At 38.1% G+C, this 26524-nt stretch overlaps 1 protein-coding gene and 1 long non-coding RNA gene across 2 annotated transcripts in view; both read left to right on the forward strand.

Annotated features, from left to right (window-relative positions):
* LOC124158484 overlaps positions 1 to 18222 on the forward strand; it is a 384878-nt gene extending 366656 nt beyond the window's left edge. The window contains exons 13-15 of the mRNA XM_046533608.1: positions 5963 to 6238; positions 11095 to 11186; positions 15124 to 18222. Of these exons, the coding sequence (XP_046389564.1) occupies positions 5963 to 6238; positions 11095 to 11186; positions 15124 to 15528 (773 nt within the window). The 3' untranslated portion in view covers positions 15529 to 18222. The remainder of the gene's footprint in view (positions 1 to 5962; positions 6239 to 11094; positions 11187 to 15123) is intronic.
* Positions 18223 to 20816: 2594 nt separating this feature from the next.
* Positions 20817 to 26524, forward strand: part of LOC124158485 — a 53325-nt gene continuing 47617 nt past the window's right edge. The window contains exons 1-2 of the long non-coding RNA XR_006864807.1: positions 20817 to 21047; positions 21186 to 21305. This is a non-coding gene — a long non-coding RNA (uncharacterized LOC124158485). The remainder of the gene's footprint in view (positions 21048 to 21185; positions 21306 to 26524) is intronic.

A 26524-nucleotide genomic window follows, 5' to 3' on the forward strand; every position in this document is an offset into this window, starting at 1 on the left:
GAAGAAACTACTGCTATAATTACTGGATGAGAGATAAAGATGCATTTCAGAGGACTATTTAACTGATACGAACCCAACTGAAGCTAGATTATTTGCTTTACATCACCTAAGCGATAGAAGAAATAATAGGTAACTCAGGATTGCACGGAGAAAATTCCAAAGAGCGACTAGAGGAACACTCCACCTTCCATCTCAATCCTGCTTCAACTGATACGTTTCTCACCGTCTCATTCTACCGTCTCTGAAGCTGAATGCATCTGAAGCTGAATTTAATGTCTATGAAGTAATAGTTCCACTCAACGACATGGGAATCACAATGCCCTGTATCGGTTCCACGTGTGCGCACAACAGTTCGACTCCACGAAGTACCTGAGTGTTCAATGTAAAATTCGTACAGATGGCCATCTTGGATTTCAAAATGCCATTCACCCTTTACTTTGTAAACTCTCAACCTGTGAGTGCCAAAAATGCAGCTAAACTGCCTCCAAAAGACTACGTTGTCGATTGAAGCCATACTGACGAGTTTCGTTTTGAGAAAAGCCCTCTCGTCTACCAGAGAATTCCCATCGTTGCGTAAACGCAACATTAATTACAACAACCATATTTATACCAGTAACGACGAAAGTTCATTACAAAAATAAACACGATGAATAAAGAAACTTAGAACTAAGAGAAAACATTACCTCTTGTAAGATTACTCAATAAATCATGGTAAATAGTCATTTACAATTTGTAGTACTTCAGCGCTTCGAAAATGGCAAATTTCGAAGTAAAATAATAATTATTATTTTAATGAAAAATTTTACAAAAATAACTGAATAAGAACGGAAGGTACTTCAGAAATTCAGAAAACCTGAGAAAAAATTATCCTGACGCAAAGGTTTTTCCTAATAATTACGATTCAATAATGTTGCGTTTACGCAACGCTGGGGATTAATGGGTGAACCACACCATGTAGGCAAGGACTTGGTACACTGTGGATCAGACAGAAGACTGATAGGGGTGCCAGGATACTTCTAAAATGTTTCCTCTTTACAACTTATTATAAAAAATGATTTTTACCTATCTGCCGTGACGTTAGTGTCACTTTGCTGAGATTGGCAGTGGAAGATGGAGCAGTAGAAATAGGGTGAGTCTGTTTGCTTTGTTGTGGGAAGACGCCCTTTTTCCATGGGAAAGAATCTTCCCCCTTCAGTCACTACGAATGTGCCGACGGATACGCACATATGTGGGTCACTAGGATCTTTTAGCACATTATAAATGTGTTATTGACTTTATTTTTTTACTATTAACATTTAATGTATGATATTCCACGAGATATTTATGTACACATGTTAGGTGTATTCTATTTGCTCTGCAATTGAATATAACTTTTTAGTTTTTAAAGTTAGAAACAATTAATTTATTATTCATCAAAAATTATTTGTTAAATAAGTATATTTTATTTAAATGCCACCTCATCTACTTATCTACTTCCCTCGTAAAAAACATCTCATACCCCAATTCCTAATTTGACCAGATCTAATTTTACCGAATATGTACAACTAATTCACCTAAAATTCAGCAAACTCTTTAATACAGCGACACTCAAATCCAGATGGAGGTGCATTTAAGGTGATCAACTGTAATGCTGGAGTGGAGTGGATGGGTTTTTAAATTATTTTCATGAGTAAATCAAAATGAGTGAATATTGATTTTCATTTCCAATAGGTAAGATTATACTTTTTAAAAGATGAGCATCTAAAATCTTGTTAATAGATGCCATTTTCTCTTGAATTGTACCCAACTAGCACATTATAAGTCATTCAGACAAGGTGAAAGGAATAATTAAGGAAGGCGCTGATCAAGTAAGCTTGCTATGGGTTTCTTACGGCCAGGCCGACAAACGTCCAGAGTAATGACAAAATGGATGCCAAACTTTCAGCAATTCCGTAGATGTTGTTTTATTCCATCGTTTTAGAGTATTCATTAAGGGATTTATGTACAAGAATAATTTTTCCATTCTTGGCACTTCTATAATATGAGTAGGAATAACATCATATGGCCATAATTTGAAAATCATTCACATTTATGAACTGATGGCGAAACGGCGGTTGTAAGAAAGACACATAATTTCACAAGAATAGCAACATAGAAGAACATAAAAATTCAAAAAAGGAATCTCTAATATACATATTGTATGCATCGGGTTATCAAGCCATAAATTAAAATTTCATAAATGTTATATTGTGTGGACCTTGAATAATTTCAGTTTTTCACGCACATACCAGCCAAGTTTTTCTACATAATTGGATTTTAAAGTGGTAACTACGCCACACCCTTTTATCAGTTGCTGTGGTGTAGTGGTTAGAGTTCAGAGCATCAGATGTGTACGTTGTATTTTCGCTTCTCCCTGATGTTATTTTTTTTTCTTCCGCCGCAAGGATAAAGTACTTGTATTATGCTTTACATCTTCACTAGCCAGTCGCTTGCAGTTGTTAATTTTTTCTATTTATGGGAAAATCTGTTATTAGTTGTTAAGCCCTTATAAAGACTCGCTTAATTTCACCGGTAGCCTTTAAGTCCATGCTGGGATGAGCCGCGTAGCATGTGTAGTACGCTGTTCAGCTGCCTTTAGCACTCCAGCAGAAGTGACTCACATTCCCTGAGGATATTTGATGGCATTCCTTACCCATTCTTCCCTAACATCTTACCCTTGCCTTATATAAGCCCCTTAGCTTAAAATAAGCTGCTTATCAATTTTTTTCCGCAAGAAAACCATAAGAAATGGTTAACTCTCTTATTTTGTGCTATCTGGGTATTTGCCCATATGTAGGTAATAAGAGCTATGGTATTGAGACTGCATGCATTGATTGCATTGCAATTGCATGTCATCTCTCCATCCCACTTTCAAAATGTTTCCCATTGTTATTCATTCCTTAAAATCCCTTCACTCTTCATTTGCCCTCATCACACTCAGTCGTGTTTGAAGTGTCATTTGCTGTGGTAACTACCAAATAACTCCGATACTAAGCAGACATCAGGTTTGAAAAATATATTAGGCCTCTTCTCTGTTTGTGAGCCTTTTAAGCTTTATTTTGAATGTGAACTGCATGCTTGTTCTATCAGATCTATCTTACTTTTTGTGCAGTACTTATTAGAACAAACTCTTGTTTGGATTACTTAAAAGCTTACTTGGCAATTGGAATCACTGAGCTGCAAATTTTAAACCATTTCAAACTCATTTAGGCGAATGGCCTACACTAAATTCATCCACCTGTTGAAATAAACCTTGCTCTACGTAACGGTCACTTAAGGAGAATATTGTAGATGTGATTTTATGTCTAATATGTTGGATGAGTGAATCAATTGCATTTGAATATGTTGCAATGGAATATTTCATAAAAGAGCTAAGTTTAACAACCTTGGAATAAGTGGATAGAAAATTAGATAAGGCTTCTGAATTAACTATATTTCTAACCGCTAGGAAAGAATCACATGGGTGCAAGTATGCTAATGCCAATGATGGGAAATGAATGTGAAAGGGGGAAGATGATTGGCCCCCAAGACATACAAAGAAGGCTCGCCTTTGAATGGGAATTACCCTCAATCCATTGCCTCTGCACCCCTTTTCACCTTTCTTATTCCTTGCCCTTCAATCACTTCTTCCCAACTACTTCTCTCCTACCTTTTCCTCTCCCCTGGTGATCAGTGCAATCTTTAACTTTGCCATCAAGTTGGGAAAGTTAACAAAAGATCAACTGATTAACATTTACTTTCGTAAAAATTAACTGACTCAAATTAAAAGTTACTCTTCTGATAGAGTAAGAGATGAAATTTAGTTTTAAAGAAGTTACTTTTATGTTCAAAGTTAGATTGCCAGTTACTTTTTTAAAAAATCATGTAATTAATCCTCCTATTTCTGCCTGCTGGGTTGGAAAATACTAAATGAGCCCTCTAGGTCTTCATTTATTGTTCCGTCTCTTCTTCTGCGAGTGCATTCTGAAATTATTAGTATCACTACCCCATACCTTGCTGACGAAGGTATGCCACTGAGTGCGTTAACTGACACATTTTACAGATATGTACTTTACTTCAAATGAGCCCCTTCTCCCCATTTAGCAGCCCTAGGTTTTTGATGACACTCTATATCATGTTCAACACTCTGATTTGGATGACATGATATTGCCAAGGAGGTATTCATGCCGCAGCTCATATTATCTTCCATTGGTCATGAGTATTCTCATGTGAGGGGTGTGTTCCGAAACTTGCATAGCCAATCCCCTCAACCCTACTTTTGTTTGGATATATTCATCTGCCTTTCCCTTGGGCTACAAGCTTGTCCTGGTGGAAAGGCTTGCACATTCCTATGACCCCTAGAGCTGCACTGGCGGGATTAATTCGCAATTATTCCTGGTAGGGCCGCCCATGCCAGATAGGTCGAAGGGTAGGAGCCAGACGAAAGGTAGTCCACGTGATGGTGTCACGTGAAAAACACTGTTGGAATGGAAGTGGGAAACCCTACCAACTATCTCTTCCCTGAAAACATGTAGTACAACCAAATGAGCCTTGGAATCTCATCGACCAGGACCTGTCTGCAAAGGGTGGGTGTCGGGCACGGCAGAGAGGTAGGCAAGGTCCTCAGGGTCGTCAATATGCGAATTCTTTGCAGAGACTTATCATCATCATTATCATCATCAGTAGCAGCAGCAATGAAGAAGGAAGAAAAGAAGACCAAGAAGATGGAGAAGAATAAGTCGGCTATAAATGTAGGGACGTGGAATGTGAGGACAATGATGCGGGCGGGGAAGTTAGAAAATATAAAAGGGAAATGGATAAAGGGAGAATAGATATCTTAGGATTATGCGAGGTGAGGTGGAGGGATGGGGGGTACTATTGGAGTGATGGGTATAGAGTAATATGTAGTGGTGGGGAGGAAAGCCAGCGAGGGGTAGCTTTAGTATTGAACGGGAAGATGGGTAAGCGTGTGGAAGGCATAGACCAGGTAAGCGATAGAATTCAGGAGGTAGAAATTGAGGCGCGACCCACCAATCTTGTGGTGGTCCAAGTTTACATGCCCACTAGCAATCATAGGGAGGAGGATGTAGATGAGGTTATGAACAGCTCAAGGAAATACTTAGAGACACACCGGGTAAGAAAAATCTGGTAGTGATTGGGGACTGGAACGCTTCTGTTGGGGAATGGAGGGACGGAAACGAAATAAGAGAATTTGGATTAGGAATTCGGAACGACAGGAATGAGAAAGCAGGAGAATTTTTCTGGAGAAACAAGTTATTCAACACAAACACGTGGTTCAATCATCATAAGGGGCGAAGGTACACATGGAAAAGTTCATCGGATGTGGGGAAATATCAAATAGACTACATTATGGCAAGACAGAGGTTTAGGAATAGTGTTAAAAACTCGTACCTATATTATTATTAATATAACCTAATATTTAGGTTATATTAATAATAATAATCTAGGTATTATTATTAATAATATAACCTAAATATTATATTAATAATAATATACCTATATATTATAATCTGGAGGGCCAGATCATTTTTTTTTAGGATTTCTCCCTGTTTCCCGCTCTGTAAGAGGTATTCCATTTCCATCCTATCACTCCTATGTGGGAGGCATTTCCCTTATGAGGGAGGTATCCGCAACTGGGGACAAGCCCTCTAATAGTTATAAGCTCCCCAGAGGAAAAAAATGAAGAATAATGAAAGGAAAAGAGTAAAAGTATCAATTTTGTTTTTTGAAAAAATTTCCTGTTTTTATAGCTTAAAAACTGAGGGCAATTAATGATTGATTATTTTTTTAAAACAACACAGGTAGTAGCGAAATAGGTTAGCAAGCATTGTCTGGTAATGAAATTTGGCCTGAGATATAAGACTCAATGCGAAGCACCCGATCGCATGCCCTCGCCATATTTGAGAGCTTTGTGAGCCAGTTTAGACAGATGGACTGACGGCAGGTGTATCCTGGGAAGCAGGCAACCAGCACGTGTCCGAGGTGGCGACCATGGCCCTGGACCTGCTGGCTGGGTCCACGGCCCTCCGCGTCCCTCATCGCAGGGCCGCCGTCGTCGAGAAGTCTGACTCGGAGGATGGCGGGGGCTCCAAACTGCAGATCAGGAGCGGCATCCACACGGGACCCGTCGTTGCGGGCATCGTCGGCTCCAAGATGCCCAGGTACTGCCTCTTTGGAGACACAGTCAACACAGCATCTCGCATGGAGACCACGGGGGAACGTGAGTATGCAGCCAGGCCGTTTTCATTATTAATTATTTATAATCTACACTCCTGATTATCCGGGCTAATGATGGGGAGATACGCCACGAATAATCGAATAAAACACGGATAACCCAAACTTTCGCTTAAATGTCTTGCAACATTCATAATTTACGTAAAACAAAAAATATATTATTATTAATGCAGTTATTCTGTAATTTACTAGTGCTTCCCGAACTCATTGAGAGCTTTATTTGCCAGTTCGTGATCTTTTTAGCGGCTATAACATGGTTGTACTCAGGAATAGGAAATAGCTAGGAATTAAGGCTGGAGGGGGTTTAGGTGCAACTAATACCGGGGTGTGTGGGGGGTATAGTATACCCACCAAGATAAGCGGTAGGTGCGAGATTAATAAATTGCGGAATTTTAAAGATATATGGTTCAAAATATATAGTTTTACTGCTTTCTGAGGGATATTTTATTCATCCTTACACTATTCTAATAGTAATATCAATCCTTTTAAGTGAAACGGGTTAAACTTAAAAATTTCTCTGAGCTCTGGGGGGGTTTATCCCCCAAACCCCCTCCCTCGCTGTGCCACTGGTTGTACTCGCGTTGTTCATACTCAGTGAAGGCCTGGTTTCGAAAAACACACATCCGTGGCTGTGCGATCACGGATACGGAAAAGTGGTTCGCACGAATTCTTCAAAACCACTGCTCGACGTCGGAAAATACGCTGTCAAGGACCACGCCACGTAGTCGCGTCTCGCACAAGTTGCCCGGGCTGCAACTGCTGCGGGACGCGTATCCGTGATCACGGAGTGGAGAGCGGAGGCTTGGGAAACAGGAACACGGTGCCCCCGTGAATGCAGCTAGCGCGTGATCGCTTCCTTTTGCGAAGGGGATTCTTACAAAAATAATAAGCCCGGTGTATCGTAGTATTAATGCAGTAATTCTGATGATTGTGCGTCCGATTTCATTTTTTTATAATGATCGCAGAAAAAATTGAGCGAGAGGGAAAAATGATGCACGGATAATCCGCAATCCGGATAAACCACAGCCGGATAATTGGGAGTACGCTGTACTTCCTTTATTGGGTGCAATGGTCGGTGAAGTAGTCAGACGATTAGGCATTAAAGTAAGGGTTTGGAGGTACTTCTGGATGGTTTGATGGCATTAGTTAAACACTGCAAGAAATTTAATATGGAGAAAAAATACAAAAATATGAAAGCCCTGCAGTTTTTTAAAGCTTCAAGACTAAATAAATTAAGATTAGGGTCTCAATTTTGAACAAACTGAGCAATATAGGTAACAGTACATATGTAGTAGTCTCTGGTGTGACTTGGAAGTTGGATATGATCCCATATCTGTGAATAACAGTGTGTTTGTGCCTGGGTTAGTACCTAATGATGGTGTTCCGCAAGAAAACCATAGATGATGATAATATAAATTATTGGAAGGAAAACTGCACTGCAGTAGGAATATTGAGAGGAGAATGGCGTTGGCAAAGGAAGACTGAATGAATAGGAAAGTGTTATCGAGAGGATCTTTTCACAAAAGTGTAAAGAAAAGGCTGACGAATAGTCTGATAAAAGCATAGTTCTGCTTGGAGTGGAAACGTGCATGTAGAGAAAAGGGGATGAGGATAGAGAGGTTGCATTCAAGATCGCTGTGGGAATGGCGGAGAATTGAGAAGGTGAAATTGCCTCGGTGGGAAAGGAACAAGGAAGTGCTTGACATGGTGGGGGAACGATGAAAATTTGATAAGAACAGGACATATTTCTTAACTCATTATATCCCAAGCATGGAAATAGGCGAAAAATTCCAATTTTTTTCTACTGTAGCATTGAAGCAGACTCAAATAAAGGAAAAAGTCAGTTACAATAACAGTATTGCTTTTGAAAAATTGTATACATGCAACTGTGGAAGTTATCTGTTGCCTTTGAGCGGGAACCTCTTTCTTCTTTGAGGAAGTGTTTCATTTTTAGACATTAACCCTCTCCTGCCAGCGCCTACAATTAGATAACGTTTTCCGTGCTACGAGTAGCATGAGAATGTTTGAAACATCACTGTGCAGAGCCCTTTTTTGTGTGAGTTACCCTGGTATTTCTGTCCCTCGGATTTGGGACCCAACTCAACAGTGCCCATCCCTTACCCTGGCCCCTGGACTACACCCTCTAACCCTATCTTTGCACAAATCGATGGCCAACTTATTGCATTACCAGTGTTTTTTCAACCAAATATTGCATTTGATTTTCAATAATTTACTCTTATAAAAGAATTACTAACATTTTTTCAAGCATTTTGGAATTTCAAACAGATTTCTAGCATTAATAACAACAAAGTTAGAGAATGCAAGGTACCAAGACCAAGGTACAAGTCCAGAAGTTGGTTACCTATTTTTAATGCTAAAATTTCTTTTAAATATGTATTGCTTATGCACAGAATAAAATGAAGAATTGATTTCAAAGTATAAAATAATTTTAGTATTGAACAAAATGTATCGCTGCAAAACCCATTGGTGATGTAACCACTTTGCAACGGATTCTAACAGTGAGGATAATCATAAATGAATGGGAGGGTTGGCCTTAATTGCTGAGGAGTGGCCCTAAGGTTTCGCTGAGCTGGGTCAATTGCATTGAAAAATCCATGACAGCTATACCTGCAGGTCATGCTCATGAGACCTAACATCGATGTTAGGTCTCGTGAGGGTCGTATGAAAGGCGTATGAAAATGCTCATCGGCTCCACCGAACATTTGGTGCAAAAGGGTTAAAGGCATTTTTACGATACAGAGTGTACAAAAATCACAAGTACATCATTCATTGAACATCATTTAATTCATTTTATATGGAGGAGCAATCACGTCTTGAAAATGAATATTGCACTTATAACACACGTAAATGTCTGACTGCTGCAAATACTGCATCTTTGTCACAAATTTCTTTCATGGTGAACAATAATGAGGCCAACTTTGACTTTCCAAATTGCATATCTGGATTACTATTACATAGTTATGTTGTTCGAATATCATATGTAGCACTTTCCAGGTGCCTATGTAATAGCAGCACCTTCACCAGTTTTTTATCTCCAGAGGACATAACACTGCTTGCGATCAAAAATAAATCTGATTTAAAGTCACTCAGGTTCTAATCTTTCATGCATTTGCCTTAGAAATATCAAGGCCATTTGCAATTTAAGGCCACCAGCACTTATTGCTGCTAATTATTACCCTATAATTAGCAATTGCATTGTCACCTAAATCAACTCCTCAGAAACCATTCTATAATATGACTCTATAGAGGCTAACGGTGTTTAATTGAGGAGTGATTTCATGTTTTTTCTCTTTAAAATTGATGCCGTTTCACATTGCCAAATGGATTTGATCTACCTTGTTCTGTTTCAACTGCTATACAGACTAATCATAGTAGCATACAAAGAATAGTTCATTCCTTGAGCTCAATATGTGATCCCAGTGAGAAATGGGTGGTGGAGTCCACGTGGAACCCACGTGGAATCCACGTTGAGTGGTGGATATTTGGTGGTGGTGGATATTGAGTGGTTGGACCCACGTGGAATCCACGTTGATTTCAAGTGGATTTGTGGTGATTAGCATAAAATGGTAAACAGAATTTCTAATTTGTGGAACTTAACTCTCTGGTGTGACATTGCGTCATTTATTATCATCCTGAAACCACGCTAGTTATGTGAAAATGTATCGCACATTCTATTTTTATTAATTCGTGGAAAGGCAGCCATGAGAGCACATGAAAAATCGTAGACACATATATAGAAGGTTTAGATATAGAGTGGTTGAGGTTTTAATGGTTTTAGGACAGCACCTACTGCTGTTTTAATTTTTCCACCAAATTTCCACGTGGGTTCCACGTTGATTCCACGACCAAAAACACGTGGTATCCACGTTACATTTCCACGTGGGTTCCACGTGGATTCCACCACCCATTTCTCACTGGGATAATATGACCCTTTCTTCTCTTTGATCAGTTTCTTAAGATTTCAAAGAGGGCAAAAAGTAATTTGGTTCTTTCGAACAGTGCCAGTATCACCAATTCCAACAAAAGAGCCAATAAAGAATGGCTAGCACAAAAATTTGAAAAAGTGATTTCCTTGATTTTCAATGACAATTACATCCCAGATGGCACAGAATCATCCGTATCTAATTCGTATGCAGATAGTATCCATTGACGAAAAGCGACGAAGCGGTAGTCAATGGATAGTATCTGCATACGAATTAGATACGGAGGATTCTGTGCCATCTGGGATACGTATCTACCTAGTCAACAACTGTTCTTTCCTGTAAATTTGAAGAGGCATCTGTTTATGGTCATGCTCTCCCAGAGGCTGAAATTAATATTATAATTCAAGATGTACACAGGTTGTAACCAAATCTGATGGGTCTCTTATTTCTCATGAAAATTTCAGTGGAATGGTATCAAAAGTAAGGTATAATCTCCACATCTATTCATAGGTAGCTCATGTAAGAAAGTACTACTAAACAGTAAAGATCTCCAGTAGAGTTCATTGAAGTATCTTATAAATATATATACATCTTTTTCTAAACTATGCATTGCTCTTCAAAATATATAGGTATATACAAAGAAAACTAAGAAAATGATTGTATGACAAATTCATAATACAATTTATTTCATATTATAATTAATTCGTGATATAAGTCATTAATATAATCAGTTACTTGTAAGAAAAGAACAAAAGAATCATTGCAGACAGATAAGGAGAAATGACATCACAAAAGTTGCATTGCATTCATGCAAAATTGAGAAAACTAAAACATTTGCATTTGTGTTTCTAACAGTTTTAAGTTTTATGCTTATTTTTTTAACTTTTTCCTTTTTCAGCCCTAAGAATTCATATCACCATGGAGATGAAAGAGTCATTAGACTCAGTTGGTGGTTTTACCACGGAGCACAGAGGCCTTGTTGATGTTAAGGTAAGTATTTATCCAGTTATTTCCTAGTGTGGCTGCTTCTTAATTCATACTCGTCACAAAGTTCTAAAAAATCTCAGTAAAATGAACTACACTGCCATTTTAATCGTTTTCCTTTCAATCAATTATAAATTTCCTTTTTTTGGAATCACTTTTTTTCTTTGTCCTCTTGCTCTTCATGAAAACGTTAGTCTTCCCCTCTCTTAAAAGTTAATTTCAGACAAATATCAGTTTGAAAATGCTATCAGTGTTATCCATTGTAAAAGTAAAAGCTTTCAATAAGACAGTCAGGAACCACTTCAAATAGTGGAGTGCAAGATACAATGTCAACAAGAGCAAGAATGCGGATATCCTGATTGTGATTAAAAATGAAGACAAATTGAAGAGATGGAAGGAGAACCTGTGAAAGCTATTAAACAGAAACAATTAATTGATGAGTGTAGTGAAGTCTAAAGGGATGATATGGTAGTTTCAATCTTAAAATCAGAATATAACACAGCAATAATGGACCTCCAGGTAAATAAAGTGTCTGGAATTGACATTACACCTGCATAGCTTATTAAAAATGTGGGAGAGGAGTCACTAAGCCAGCTCCACTAAACCATCTGCGACATGTACACAAAAGGAAACATACAAAGGAACTTTGAGAAGTACATCATCATCCCTATTCCCGAAAAGAAAAGAGCAGAGAAAAGTAAAGATTTTAAGACCATTAGCCTAATGACTCGTGCAATAAAGGTATGTGTAAGCAAGAATCATCTAAAGGAGACTACATATAATGGAAAGCAGATAAGTCACTGGATTAAGAAAAACAAAGGTGCAAAGGAAGCCATATAGGACCCTGGGAAGAGAAGAGAATGGAGAAAATACCTACATTTACTCCGTTTATGAACTTAGGAAAGGCTTTTGATTAGGGATGGACGGATCAAGGATTTTTTTCAGATCCAGATTCGGATCAGATCCTTAATTTTCAGAGCTGGATCTTTCGGATAGGATATTTTTGTATTTAAATGCATTTTCAAATTCCTAACGCTGAGATTCCCCCGATGATTGTTCAATCTCTTGGGAAGAGTCACACTATGTGCCAGGTGTATTTTGCCTTCTTTATTTTCCACGGCTGAAATTCTCCTACGTAACCTCTGCGAGAGCTTTCAAACAAAATGGTTCATGAGTAGGACAAGAATCGCATGTGACGGCGCATTCGAAGAGGGAATCGGAACTCTTTCCACCATTATGGGGCGTTGCATTCACTGAAGCTATGATTTAAAATTTCGGATCCAGATCCGACGTCTTCCACGACTTTGGATCCGATGTATCCGATGAAGGGCAGTATCCGTGGATATTTGGATCCAAGGTATCCGATCTGACCATCCCTACTTTTGATAATGTAGATTGGAAAGCAATGATTGCAATACTGTGAGAAATTGAAGTGTTTTACAATGGCCAGAGAATTATCCACAATTTATTTATAAAGCCAGTAGCTGTGATTAAATCTGGATCCACCTCCAAAGAAGCATGAATAAGGAAATGAGTGGCACAAAGGTGTGCTCTCTCTCTATCAGGTAATCTCAAAGGTGTTAATTGAGAAATCTATCAATGAAATGAAGGAGAAAGCATTCTTGATCTCAGGAGAAAGTGTATAGGAATGAAATAAGGAAAGAGACACCCCAGTGATGAAAGAGCACGATGATGCCTCCAGGATAAGCATTGCGATGGAAAAATCTTGGACTACCATTTGGGCAATATAGGCCACCACCAGCAAAACCAAATTTGCTGTTCAAAGAGAAATGGGAGATCAACCTTTGAAAAGAATGATCCTGAGATTTTTTTCTAGACAGATTATCAGACTACACCCATGTCTCGTATAGCGCAATTTCGATTAGCGCAATTTCGATAGAGCGCAAATTCGTTCCTCGGGGAAACATTGCAACGCAGTGTAGCCTAATCAAAAATCTTAAACGCTCTCGTGATAAAACGTGAACTTGCGCTAAGTACACACGAAATTTCTATCAATTTACGCATAATAATATTATTTCTTGCCTCAAATCTTCTTTTTTGTTTATATATTAATCGAAATTCATTGCTGCGCAATTGCCAAAAATATTACTCGTCATTGGGTCTAGATAGGCGGCCTACCGAAGATTTATCTTGTCTCCTTAACAGAATGATAATAAATAATTTAGATCATTAATTAAGCGTGGGGCTAGTGGAAATGAGTTTTATTTTTCAGCAATACGGTTTGAGACGTATTTTTGCCGTCATAGGTTACCGGGCGATTGACTTCCAGGTAGAGTGTCTACGCTAAAGCCTTCAAGGTCATCGGTATTCACGGGGGAGAAATGGAGCGGTGGCCGAGTTTAGCATGAATAGCATCAGCACATAAAAGGGTCCGCTATAGAGTCTCAAACACAATGGCTTCGTTCCCTCCCCGCAGTCATAGGCCTTCTGTGTCTCAGGAATACAGTTCAGCAGAAGAAGGTGATTTAGATAGAGCCATACAGAGTAAAAACCAATTGGTTTTTCCAAACCAATTCCTATTTTTTGCCATATTCTCTTAAGAGAATATGGCAAAAAATAGGAATGCGTGTAGAAAAATCAAGAATTTATCAAGAAAAACCATAATCCTAGAAGAGGACTTGAGAGAGGTCAATTGCTTAGAAAATGGAGAGCGTCAAAGCGATATTGCGCAGAAGTTTAAACTCACGATGCCTTATTCTGAATAAAGACGAAGCTAAAATATCAGTGACCTCAGCCGCACCAACTTCAACCAAGCGGTCTACACATACGGAAAGTTCATGGTGAATCAGTACAAAAAGACGAGAGTGGTAATCGCTCCGAGACATTAAGTGAAAGCTCCGGTTGGTTCCAGAATTTAAACGGCAAGCAGGTATTTTCAGTGCGGCGATATCAGGTGAATCTGCAAGTGTTGATAGCGTAGCCACCACAACATTTTCTGATGAACTCCAAGCTATTATTGAAAGTGGGTTCTTTCCCCCTCAACTAGTTTTTAGTGTTGATGAGACGATATTCTTTTGGAGAAGAATGCATTCTCGTTCATTCATTTTCAGGGAAGGAAAACCTGGGTCAGGTTTCAAGGCATTTAAAGACTGTTTCACGTAGCTGCTAATGACTCGGAGGGCTTCAAATTAAAATGATTTATCATCCATAAACTCCGCTAGCTATGAAATGGCATTTAAAGTAGCATTTTCCTGTCATTTCGATGAGCTACAAAAGGGCCTGGGTGACACAACAGTTGTTTTTAGACTAGTTTTAAAAATCGTCAACTGCCGGCAACGCATTACGATCCCCAGAGATAGCAGATGTTAGCCCACCCGCACGACAGGATGGAATTTCGAAAGCACGTAAGAATTTTTTTTTACGTGAATAAAAGTCTTTGAATGCGTGAATACTATCTTTAAAGATGTTTTAAACTATAAATATTTATAGAAATAATGTTTTCTAAGGCTTTTTATGGGAATATAGATGTTTTAGAGGAAATTCAATACCCAAGACCTATGCTACCAGGAACGCATCCCTATCTTCCCTATGTTAAAACGCTCTCGTATAACGCAAATTCGTATAGCGCAAAGACCCCAAGGAACGCATCCCTTGCGCTATACAAGACATGGGTGTATACGCATATTAGCCTATATGCCATGCAGTGAAAGTAGTAATGAGTTATTCAAACAGAGCAATATGGGGTAAGGCAAATGATGGAATGAGGGAAGTCCATGTAAGGGGTGGCTGGAATAATTTGCAAACCTACCTTGGCCAGCGGAATACGTACTTTGATAATAAATTGAACAAAACCACCAAACTGAGTAAGGTGGGGGCCTTGTGAATTCTTGCTTTCTTTAGGTTTTAGCATTTTTCGAGCTCACGACCACATCAACATCAAGGGCCTACCTGACGCAGCAGTATCACGGTCTCCTCTTTTTAGGGGAAGGGACTGATGGAAACATATTGGCTGACGGGGAAGATTGGCGGCATTGGCCGGGCTGCTGAGCTTGACACCCCAGGCTTCTTCGAGGATGTCCAACCGGTATTCATGAGGAGCCTGCGACCGGAGAAGGTGCCAAAAGCAAGCAAGGAGAGGGGTGGCAGCACAGGTGCAGCAACGGCCTCTGCAGGGCCCCAAGGGGCTGCGGGGGGCCGAGGTCCCCAGGGTCCAGCAGGGCCCCAAAGAGCGACAGGAGGTCAGGACGTGATGGGGCCGAGGGCAACAGGGGCCCCCCAGGGAGGAAAACTTGCTGTGCCCCTAGCTACCGTAGGGACCATCTCGGGGCCCATCTCCCAATCAGCGCTGGTAATGAAGGACCGAGAAAGGAAACAAGAGAGGGCCTAATTTTGTACTCAGAGACATTGCACGGAGCTGTGTTGTGTTTTATTGCCGAATGCTGTATTGTACCATGTTAGAACAAAGTGTTGAGGAAGAGTGGGACATGATCATTGGTCCCCAAAAGCTATAATTTTGTAAAATGTTCTTAATGAAGGTATAATATGTATATTTATCCTTGACTGGGGAAGATATAACCAGTTGATCTCTCCTAGAGACATTCTTGTTTCGAGTTTTGAATCAGTCCGAGCTGTCTACCTCCTTCCAAGTCAATTATAAGAGCTATTTTTTTGTTCTTGAGCCCCTCTATTTCTTTTAAATCAAAATAAGGGAATAATATGTATTGAATCAAATGCATCAACAAATGAGAATTATTCTCGAATAGAAGAGGGGCTGGCACAAATATTGAAAATGCACAATGATCTCTATGATAATTAAATTGCTGTTGATTTGCAATTTTGCTGAGGTGGCGTGCATAATCTTATTTCTTTGCCAATTTATGCATGGAAATTCTGGATAAAAACTTTTTATTTGAGGAACTTCATGTATTCATAGTACTTGAGAAAGTTGAACCAAATCCAGAATACATATCAGAGGAGAATATGAAAATAGTGCTTATGAGCATTACCCTTTTGCTGCTGTGAACGTACCTTCACATCCTCCCTGCCATGCATTCAGTGCTTTCACCACAAGTGACGGGTACATTTCCAATGGGTGGGCCGCAGCAAAAGGGTTAAAGTTTATATAAAATTCAATTAGAACAAAATCAAAACTGAACATTTGCGTGCTTGTGATCAGGAATAAGGCTCCAGTATTTTATGGTAAAGAGACATACCATGTTTTATTTTCACTCATATGTAATCAGTTTCTCATGAACACCTTAATATGCTTCAAAACTACAGTTTTCTTATCGAAAAAGTGTGACTTTCATTCCTTTCTATGGCATGAATTGTCATATTTCTACATTTGGAGACATATCAGCAATGTAATGAAACAGCTATCAACATATAAGGCTGCACAATATTCACTCTGGAATAATAACACTGAAACATGGGACTTGTCCTTCCTGTCATGGTTATGACCACAGCATCTCAAAACATCCTTTGAAATATTATTTCTTCATTGTTTGGAGCGAGGCAAAAAGGTTATAGTGCATCAAAAAATCATCAGATGCAAACTGTTTAAAGTTTTCTTCCCATTTGAGTACTACGAAGAATACAAATATAATCCGACCAAATATCCAAAATGTCTAGTCAGGAAAATCAAACTGATGTGATATCATTAATTCAATCTTGTTTCTCAAATACCTGACGTGCTTAACTTTGACTTCATGAAAAGCTGATGCAGTTAAAAACTGTTATGGAGAAATTCTTGTACACTTCATATTAAGACTTTGTTGGGTGCAAGTTTAAAGAGTAAAAACACCAGTGGCCTTTCACTGATGCAGTTGCATCCGTGTACTGGACATAGTGGTGAACAATTATTTCCTCCTATCACATAATATGTTTTAATAATTCATCCTCAAATGTTGACTAACATCTATTTTGCATATGATTTGATAAACAATTCTATCCCAATTACAATTTTCTGTATGCTCATGTTAATTGGTTAAAGATATGCAGAGCTAAATTTGGTATATGTATTAGAGTCTAAGAAATCAGGAAATATTCGTGCATGTATATTTTCATGCTAATAATACAGACAAAAACGAATACATACCGCCTTTAAATGACAATACTATGCCACTGATTGAGCTATCAACTCATCCCTAATGCCTAATATTTTGGAGCTCTAATGTTTACTTAAAAAAACTGTTGTAGGTAAACTGCTACTTTATATTTCAATATTTTTACTTGTTAAATTGATAATTTTTAGACCAAGTGGCATCATGTGCCAGCATCTGTATGTATTTATTATGTGGTCTGCTATTTATTAAAATGTTTCTAACATAATGAGATTGTAAATTTATAAATATTTTTAACTTGTGAACTGAATGTTTTTAGAGGGCAAGGGAGTACCTTTGCTGACTTTAAGTGACTGTGCATGAGTTTTTGTATTAATACTCATAAGATATATCATTACACCTGCGTTTGTGAGAATACATATATAGCTTTGTGGTTAGTGATGGAAAAGATATTTCTGAGTCACTTTGCATTCCCTGCATGTCATCCTATCGTTTTGGCAAATATCTGTCTGTTTGTTTATGTCAACTCTCTCCCACTAGTGTGGATGTTTCTGCATGATTTGCTGAAGATGTTCAATAGTTGATGTTGTATTTTTAGCACAAATATTGTGATATTTTAAAATACATTCTTGTTGAACAATTTTTGAAGTCATTCACCAAGATTAACCACTGTGTGAGTGAAGCGAATTTCTCAAGTTTAATTGCAGGAGTTGTCGTACTAGTAGTTCAGGTGTGCACATTTAATAATTGCATCCTTGATTCAAAGAATAATTCACCAAGTATTGAGAGATGCTTGTTTGGGTTGAAGAAGTATAGCTTCTTGTTAAAATTAAAGAAAATCCATGCTTCATGGAGTGGATGTGAGTGATATTGTGATAATGATAGTGTTGTGAATGTGTGTTCATCAGAGAAATGTGTATGACTATATTCTATGTGAAGAGAGCATCACTACTTAACTGTGGCACATCAAGTACTTTTATTCCATGTGAATGATTTGAAATAAATATTCTTGCATGTAACTAATTGTTTCAATAAAAAAAAATTTGAAATGTTTCCTCGCATAAGAAATAGGATGTGCAGTAGACCCTCGCATTTTGATATTAATCTGTTCAGGAGAACCAATGGTAAAGCGAATTCCATTGCAAGTTGAATTGGTACTTTTCCCAGACAAAGAATCATCTTAAAGAACATCAGACAATGTGAATATAACCATGTTAAAAATTTGTTTCGTTAACATATAAGGCCTAGAATTAGATAATTGATGACTCATTGTGTGAGTGGAAACAACGCCAGATGAATTTGAAATTTTAAAAGTTTAACCGGAGTCTGTTTTGATGGTATATGCCAAATCGAAAGCCAACCTCGAGGTCAACCGCATCTCCTGGCCAGCGTGGACATTTCTTCACGGTATCTTCATCGTATCTTCCCGTCGTCTTCTTGTTGTTGTTGTCTTGTTGCCAGATGCTGACCGCTTCCCGGAGACGGCCTCGTAGGTTTCTGTAGACAGTCTTCAAGGATTCGCGGATACGGTTCGCCCTGTGTGGGCTGGGTCATAGTTAAGCGAAGTGAGTGTTTACTGTACCAGTTGAGAACCAAGGGTGAACCCAGGATCAAATAACTTGGGGGAATGAAATCAGCATTTAGGGACACTTTAACAGCTCTTTATTAGTTTTTAAAATTATTTGCTTGAAAAAATTTTATTTTCCTTCAAAAAATTTGCGATTTTTGCTTCTAGGGGAGGGGGGGGGGGGCTGCCCCCTCCTGCCCCTCACTGGGTACGCCCATGTTGGGAACTCTCACTACAGAGGAAAATGGATATCTGGGTGGGCTGAGAAATCACTTTTTATCAGGATTAAATTTGCATTAAGAGGGCAAGTTGTCTGCTCATCTCTAGGTCTCAGATCCAAATCATTTTCAAAATTGGATAATATTAACCTCAGCTGCTCAACCTCGTAAGTGTAAATTTTGTGTGAATTCAGGCGGATTTGGGATACAAACACCTATGGAGGAGAAAACAGCAATTAAGCCCACTTCAGAAATACCCTATATATATATCACTTTCAACATTACAATTTCAAAGTTAAAATTTTACACAAAGAACTTTTATGGTTTGCCATGCGTGAGAGTAATCAACATAAGCAGAGAACTCTTCCTAAGATCAATTGTAATCCAAGCATAAGCAACCCGCATGCCACTTAAAATGTCTGCCTGAGTGGGGTATCACTTTCCATTTTGCTTTTTTGAAGTCATCGTTAAGGCAGGGAAATCTATTATAACAGTTTGAAGCTCTTACTTCAAAGAGCAATGGATATGGTTCTTTCAATACACCAGGAAGATAGTTAGGTGGACGTGTACTTCCCTTCATAGTATGGTTATACCTACACTCAATTTGCTTGTGCCCAACACACCGTGGAGTGTGGTGGCAGAAAATGCTACCCTTCTTCTACACTCAATGAGCATGACAGGCATACTATACTCCGCACACTAAATGCTATGCTGCTCTAAACTAAAAGGATTTCAGGCTGTCCTGGAAAATTGATATTAGGAAGAGTTCTCTGCTTTCTCACTGGTCTGCCACCATCTACCGAGTGATAAAGCCACTGGAAAATTCTCCTGGTTATTCACCAACGATCCAAGGTCAGGTGAGGTCTGATTGGTCCGTTTACTAGCAGATCCATTTACAATTCTTCTCCGAGTTTTCTGATTCTTCAGTTTTGAGCACCACATGGAAATTTCAGTGGGTGGCTTCCACCCTCATTAAGCATCCCATCAAAGGAAAATCTTCTCTAGCAATCATTGGATGGGCAGTCTCTTTATTCCTCACCTCCAGTGGCGCAGCGAGGGGGAGGTTTGCAGGTTAAACCCCCCCAAGAGCTCAGAGAAATTTTTAAGTTTAATCCATTTCAATTGTGGTCACATGCAGTGGCACAGCGAGGGGGGGTTTTGGGGGATAAAGCCCCCCCCCCCCAGAGCTCCGAGAAATTTTTAAGTTGAATCAATTTTACTTCACTGAATTGATATTACTGATAGAATAGCGTGAGGATTAATAAAATATCCCTCAGAAAGCCGTAAAACTCACCATTTTAAACCGTTTATCTTAAAATTCCGCAATTTATTAATCTCGCACCTACCGCTTATCCTGGTGGGTATACTATACCCCCACACACCCCGATATTATAATTACACCTAAACCCCCCCCCCAGTGTAAATTCCTAGCTGCGCCCCTGCTCAGGACATAGCTCTCTCGAAGTGATAAATAATTGAATTTTATCTTTTCCTCATCCTGGAACCCAACTAAATTGGTTATTTGTTATTTACCTGGCCCCATATCTTTGTCTTTGAACAGTACCTACCTTCCAGCTGATACAATACTCCTTGAAAGGTCCACAATATGGTCACTGGATTCGTCTATCATTCCTTTATCAGTAGATTCTAGTTATTTAACTAAACAATATGTTTAAAATAGATTTTTATGCTTAGGTGTTCGTTAATTTTACAATGCATGCGTATTTCAAATGTTATATATTTTTCATGCTGTATGTATTGCGCGCGCTCCAGTTTTCGCGAATCGCCTACGCCATGAAACAAATGAGTTGTGAAATAAAACATTCTCAATTTAAATGATAGAATCGCATCGTGTAATATAATGTTTCGTTTTATTGAGTAAAACGAAGGTAAAAGAAAAATAATTGAAAATGGCGATGTTTTCGAAGAGGAATGTGCAATGTAACTAGTTTATGAATGCATAATTAGCGGATGATTCCCATGTAGGTGTGAATATGGACGGCGTCAAATGATATCACATATGTCACTTAGGAATCTAAACGCATCTCATGAAGAGAAGGTAAGTAGATATATTTAAAAATGGAAGTTAAATTGATTAAGGTGCAATTAAATGTTTTATAGGATCCGCCAATAGTCTAAGAAAAGTCGTTCTCGCCGATAGCATGTTAATCGATTATGTGTTCATTTCTTTCCGAAGGTCTGATCCCAGTCATCGCATCCGCGACGATGGTTGATTGAGCGGTCCACATTGGATATAGTGTCGAAAACTGGGTGCTTCTAATGTTTTTGATCGAGTGAGCTTAGCAAACTTTCCCCGGTAAGAGTTCCCGTCGAAATATTCGTCAGTTTCGTGCAATGTACATCAGTACGTGTATCAGTTTTAAGGTTATAATTAGTCTCTTTGTTTTATTCTATGATTGTTTAGTGTCTTTAAACTTCTTCTGTAAAACTATAGCGTCTCCCAAGTTTTCAGGTCTCAATGCATCTCGGGGTGCATTGTTGTTAGTAGAGCTTGCAATGCCATAATTGGACTGCTGAAATTTATTTATTTCCTAACGGGTGACTCCAATTCACTGGGTGATTAATAAAATCTATGCATGGTTGCTCTAAATGGCTACGTAATTAAGTGTATACAACGATAATAACAATAGTTATCTAATCAAAATTGGATAACTGTGTCACAATTTTACGGTCACTTTCTATAGTTTTGGGCAAAGTCTGTGGCACCACTTCTGCTCCATGAGGAAATTGAGTATCCCTTACTACTTTGGTTGTCATTGGCTACGCACCACTAATATTTCCTTTGCACGTGAAGATATAGGCATCCAGAGGGAGAAATTACTTGCAAATTTAAAATTCTATTTTGATTTATGTTGGATTTAATGATCATTTCATGTGTATTTGCTGTGTACTTGCCCCGATTTTCACTGTTAATATGTATTTTAGGCTTTATAAGACTGGCATCATGATAAGTTGCGGTGGCCTAGTGGCATAAACATGCTGCTGTGACGGTAATGGTTTGTTAGATTGAGTCCACCTCGCGGGTAACAAATCTCTCACCCTAAGGGACCACAAGGCCCCTCCCCTCCCAGCATCCATAAATTGCATTCCATGCAGAGTGATGCTTTTAAAGAGTACTTTCGCTGAAGACGAAAGACTGGTATACTTTTCGTCGGATGGGTGATTCATTTAAATTTAAAATTCCAATAATTCACCCATCACTTGATTTTTAAATCTCAGGAAACCCTTTGATTTGAATGAGGCAATACACAACTTCTAAAGAAATTTTTTAAAATGCATATTCATCAAGACACCAGGTAAATATCAAGTTGTTCAAGAAACTAAATAGAAGAGGGGGGAAACACACATCCTTTGCTTCCATCCTGCTTGCATCCATCCACACAAGCTTTGGAACCTTCAAAACCCCCAAAATTATCACCCTGGTCCCCTTGACATTTTTTTCTGATGGCGACATGCAAGCTGAGGAGACCATTAGCCGAGCTATCTGACCCTCCATTTTTTGAGGAATTGATTTGAAGGGGGTACATCGAAGACTGAACCACCCAAAAATTTTGGGGATGAGGGGCTTTGAACTCCTCGACCATGACCATTAGTACATATACCGAGAAAATTTAATTCTGATTTAACCAATATCACTGTGTGACCATAACAAGCAGGCTCATAGTCCTTGGAGGTTTAGCCTCTTCCCCACGATTTTTTTCTATTTTGAGGATTACACGCATTACATTTGTGGGGGACACCGCTTGCCCAGGGGCACCTATCCTCTGATTTTCCATGCTTCGATGCAGTCACATTCCATCATGTATGTCAATGACCCATGATTAATTTAAATATTCAGCATTATTCAAGCAATATATATAGCTGATTTAATGTTTGGTTTTTCTCAGAGTGTGCAAATTCAGAAAAAATATCTGTACAGGCAACCCGCATACCACCCAAACACCCATGAAGCATATTGATATTATAATATTATGAGGAGGCGAGGGAAAGCTAGTGTCTTTAGCACCATGGGGGAAGGATAGGTGAGGAAGGGTGGAGAGAAACCCGGCATCCGCTTGAGTTTGCTCTGACCGAAAGGTGCAAAAGAGACCATGGCTTAACGTCCCATCTAACGGACGGAGTGTTGGAATTAACCTTTTCCCTACTGTACACGTATATATACGTGTGGACGTTTCCTGACCCGGGAGACGACGGGCGTATATATACGTGTGAGATTTTCCCGGCCAGGATATTGAAAGTCGTATATATACGTTTTCTAGCTCCCCCCCTTTTAGGACGGTCGTGGGATTACGACTTCTTTGTCTCGGGACCCAATGCTTCGGGGTTTAGGATTAACCCTCGGATTCCGGGAGCAGGTACCCGGACCCTTCGTCTTTTAGAACCCCTCTCAGCGGTACGGGACAGCGGTCATTCAATTGTTTATACAGTCAATTTTCGAAATAAATATTTGTTCATTTCTCAAGAAATATACACTAAGAATTGAATTATTTGTGTTTTGAGCAGCGTTTACAATTTTTAAACTAAATTCTACGACAAATATTAACTTATACCTCGAGTTATGCATAAACATCAACATGGAAATTGTTGCTGCGTTAAATGCATTGATAATGGCCTTAGAACTTTGTTTAAAATTTGACAATGCTCAGATAAGAATGAGGAATTCAATTCAAAGTCATTCAAAATTTACGTGCAAGCAACAATTATCCATTTGCTAAATACATATAAGCAATACATAAGTTGACCGCGAACCAATGCCGCACGTATGGTCGTAAACCCGGAAAGGAGGGAGCACTACTACTCTCTTAGTCCGAGATAATGCGAAGTCCCTGCGTGGAGGGGTCGAAAAAGGTTCAGCGAGACCATTCTTAACGAATGCTCTCCAAAAATGCTCCGTACCACGAGTAAGAAGTCTCTTGGGACTCAGTACTGCAGTCATGCTAAGACGAAAACTCCGCCGTCTCGAAAGGGTTAAAATATCCTCCACAGCATTCGAGCAGGGATCAGGCAGTCTATGAAAATTAACTGCCTCTGCCGAGATTTGAACCCAAGCCCACGGGGTGGGAAGCCAACACTCTTTCCACCACAACAACCTTATCCCCAGAAACATATTTCAGTCTGCTTCACTGAGATAGGTACCCTTGTTAGTATTGCATTAGTACCCTTGGGAAAAAATGCAAAAATCGTTTACACGCCTATGTTTAAAAGTATTTATGGTGTCAACTATTTATTTTTTATCGTATTTTTGGGGCTAATGTTTTTCTCTCCCTCATTAATTCATTGCACTAAAATCCTAACATTGATGCCATGTTAACAAATAAATTTGTAAACTCCCTCATGCACACTGTATTACATACAATCATTAGCCCTGAACAACATATGCATATCCCTATCAAAAATATACCCATATTACATACTATACTACCCACATAGTAAACTAAACAGCATATTCCTATCACTCCAAATTTCATACTCACATTCACAGCACACCTATCTCTCATTCACGTAAAATCACATAATTACATTCATACTATACAACATATCCTATCTACAATAAATTATATACTCTTATTCACTTTTAACAACATATTCATCATGCTAAATAAAATACACTCATTCACAATAAACAGCATAATCTAATTGATACAATTACACCCGATTTCACAAAAATTAAATACCTATTATCAATCACATTAAATGAATACTATTATTCACACTAAATTAGATACCCATTTGTACTATTCAACACACTCACAACAATCACACTAAATTACATACCACCACTCAAAAAATATATCCTCCCCTATCCAATAAAAATAAGTAATCAATAATTTTTTCTACTGTTGTAGGTTAACTAAGTAAATATTTTGAGGCTGAGTTGTGAAATTTTTCTTTATCATAAATATCAAAGATGAAATTGAAATGGAAACTGTATTGGTTTTAGTAGGTCCACATAATAGAAAGCAATTTCCAGTTTCTACTTCTCATAGTACAATATAAATTGATTAGGCAGTAAGAGTTAAATAAATTGGATTAAACAACATTTACATTTGAAAAATGAATGACAATGTTTTTTCAAGGTGAAAATTACAAAAACAGGTATTTTTCATTGTTGCTCACAGTAGCAAGTGAACTCTGCATGTATTAAGGATTACACATGGATGTATTTTAAGATTTTATAGAAATTAGCAAGGTCCATTTTGAATAGAAAAATGAGAATTCCATTTGCTGATGGTGAAAATTAATTATTTTAATTTTATTAGTAATGATTAGGCAAACTCTTCAATTGAAATAAGTGAAAAAAATTGGTTTAGGCAGGGGCAGATAAAAAGAAACATGCATTTTAAAATTAGTTATTTATCATATTAGAACAATAATAAAGTGTATAAGTTGGTTAGGGAATTAAGTCATAAATAATATAAATAAGTGTTCAAATAAATTTTAATTCATCAAAATAGCACATGGTATAAGATGTGTATCATGAGTAAAAATGGTGTATCATGGAATTTAGCTGGAAATATCAAGGTGCACATTTCAGAAAAAAATTATTGCAGACAAAATCAACAAATTAATTAATACAGGTGGTTTTTACAACAAGAATTACAAATCTATTAATACAAAATAGAAATCACTTGAGATGAAAACTGAGGTAATTAGAACTGGCACATGAAAATAATTTCATATACTCTACGATAGATACATTTACACCACCAACTGCATTAGCCAGCAGAAAGTCATGTGTGCAAACTAATTCTCCAGTTTTAAAGTTTGAGCGATTGCAAATGCTTAAATTATTTCAAAGTAGTCTACTATTATTGTGGAAACATTAGCAAGAAAAAATGTTTACTAAAAAGCAGCAATTTTTTATAGATCATCTTCATAACCTCTGTGAAACATGACTGTCCGCTGTTACACCCCCTCTCCACGTTGAGGACGCAGTTGGATTTGAGGGGGACATGCACTACTCTACACTGTCCAAAGTCTACGATAAAAGCAAGCACTACATTAAATCACATTCACTCATTCACCTTTAACTTATACTAACATTCTTACTAAATGAAGCAGCATTTACATTAAATAACACAATCATTCACACCAAATCAATACCCTCATTAACACTTTATAACATACACAATCTCATTGATACCATATAACTTATGTAATTTCATTCATATCATATAACATACGCAATCTCATTCATAGTAAATAATATACGTACAAAATTGCATTCATACCATATAACATACATAGTATCATTCATACTATATAACATACGTAATCTCATTCATACTATATAACATATGTAGGTAATCTCATTCATACCATATAACATATGCAATCTCATTCATACCATGTAACATACGCAATCTCATTCATACTTAATAACATACGTAATCTCATTCATACTAAATAACATACGTAATCTCATTCATACTCTATAACATACGAAAATCTCAGTCATACTAAATTAATAACCTAATTCACACCAAAGAACATACAATCATTCGCACTAAATGA

This window comes from Ischnura elegans, chromosome 5 (genome assembly GCF_921293095.1).
Source record: "Ischnura elegans chromosome 5, ioIscEleg1.1, whole genome shotgun sequence".
Taxonomy (NCBI): Eukaryota; Metazoa; Arthropoda; class Insecta; order Odonata; family Coenagrionidae; genus Ischnura; species Ischnura elegans.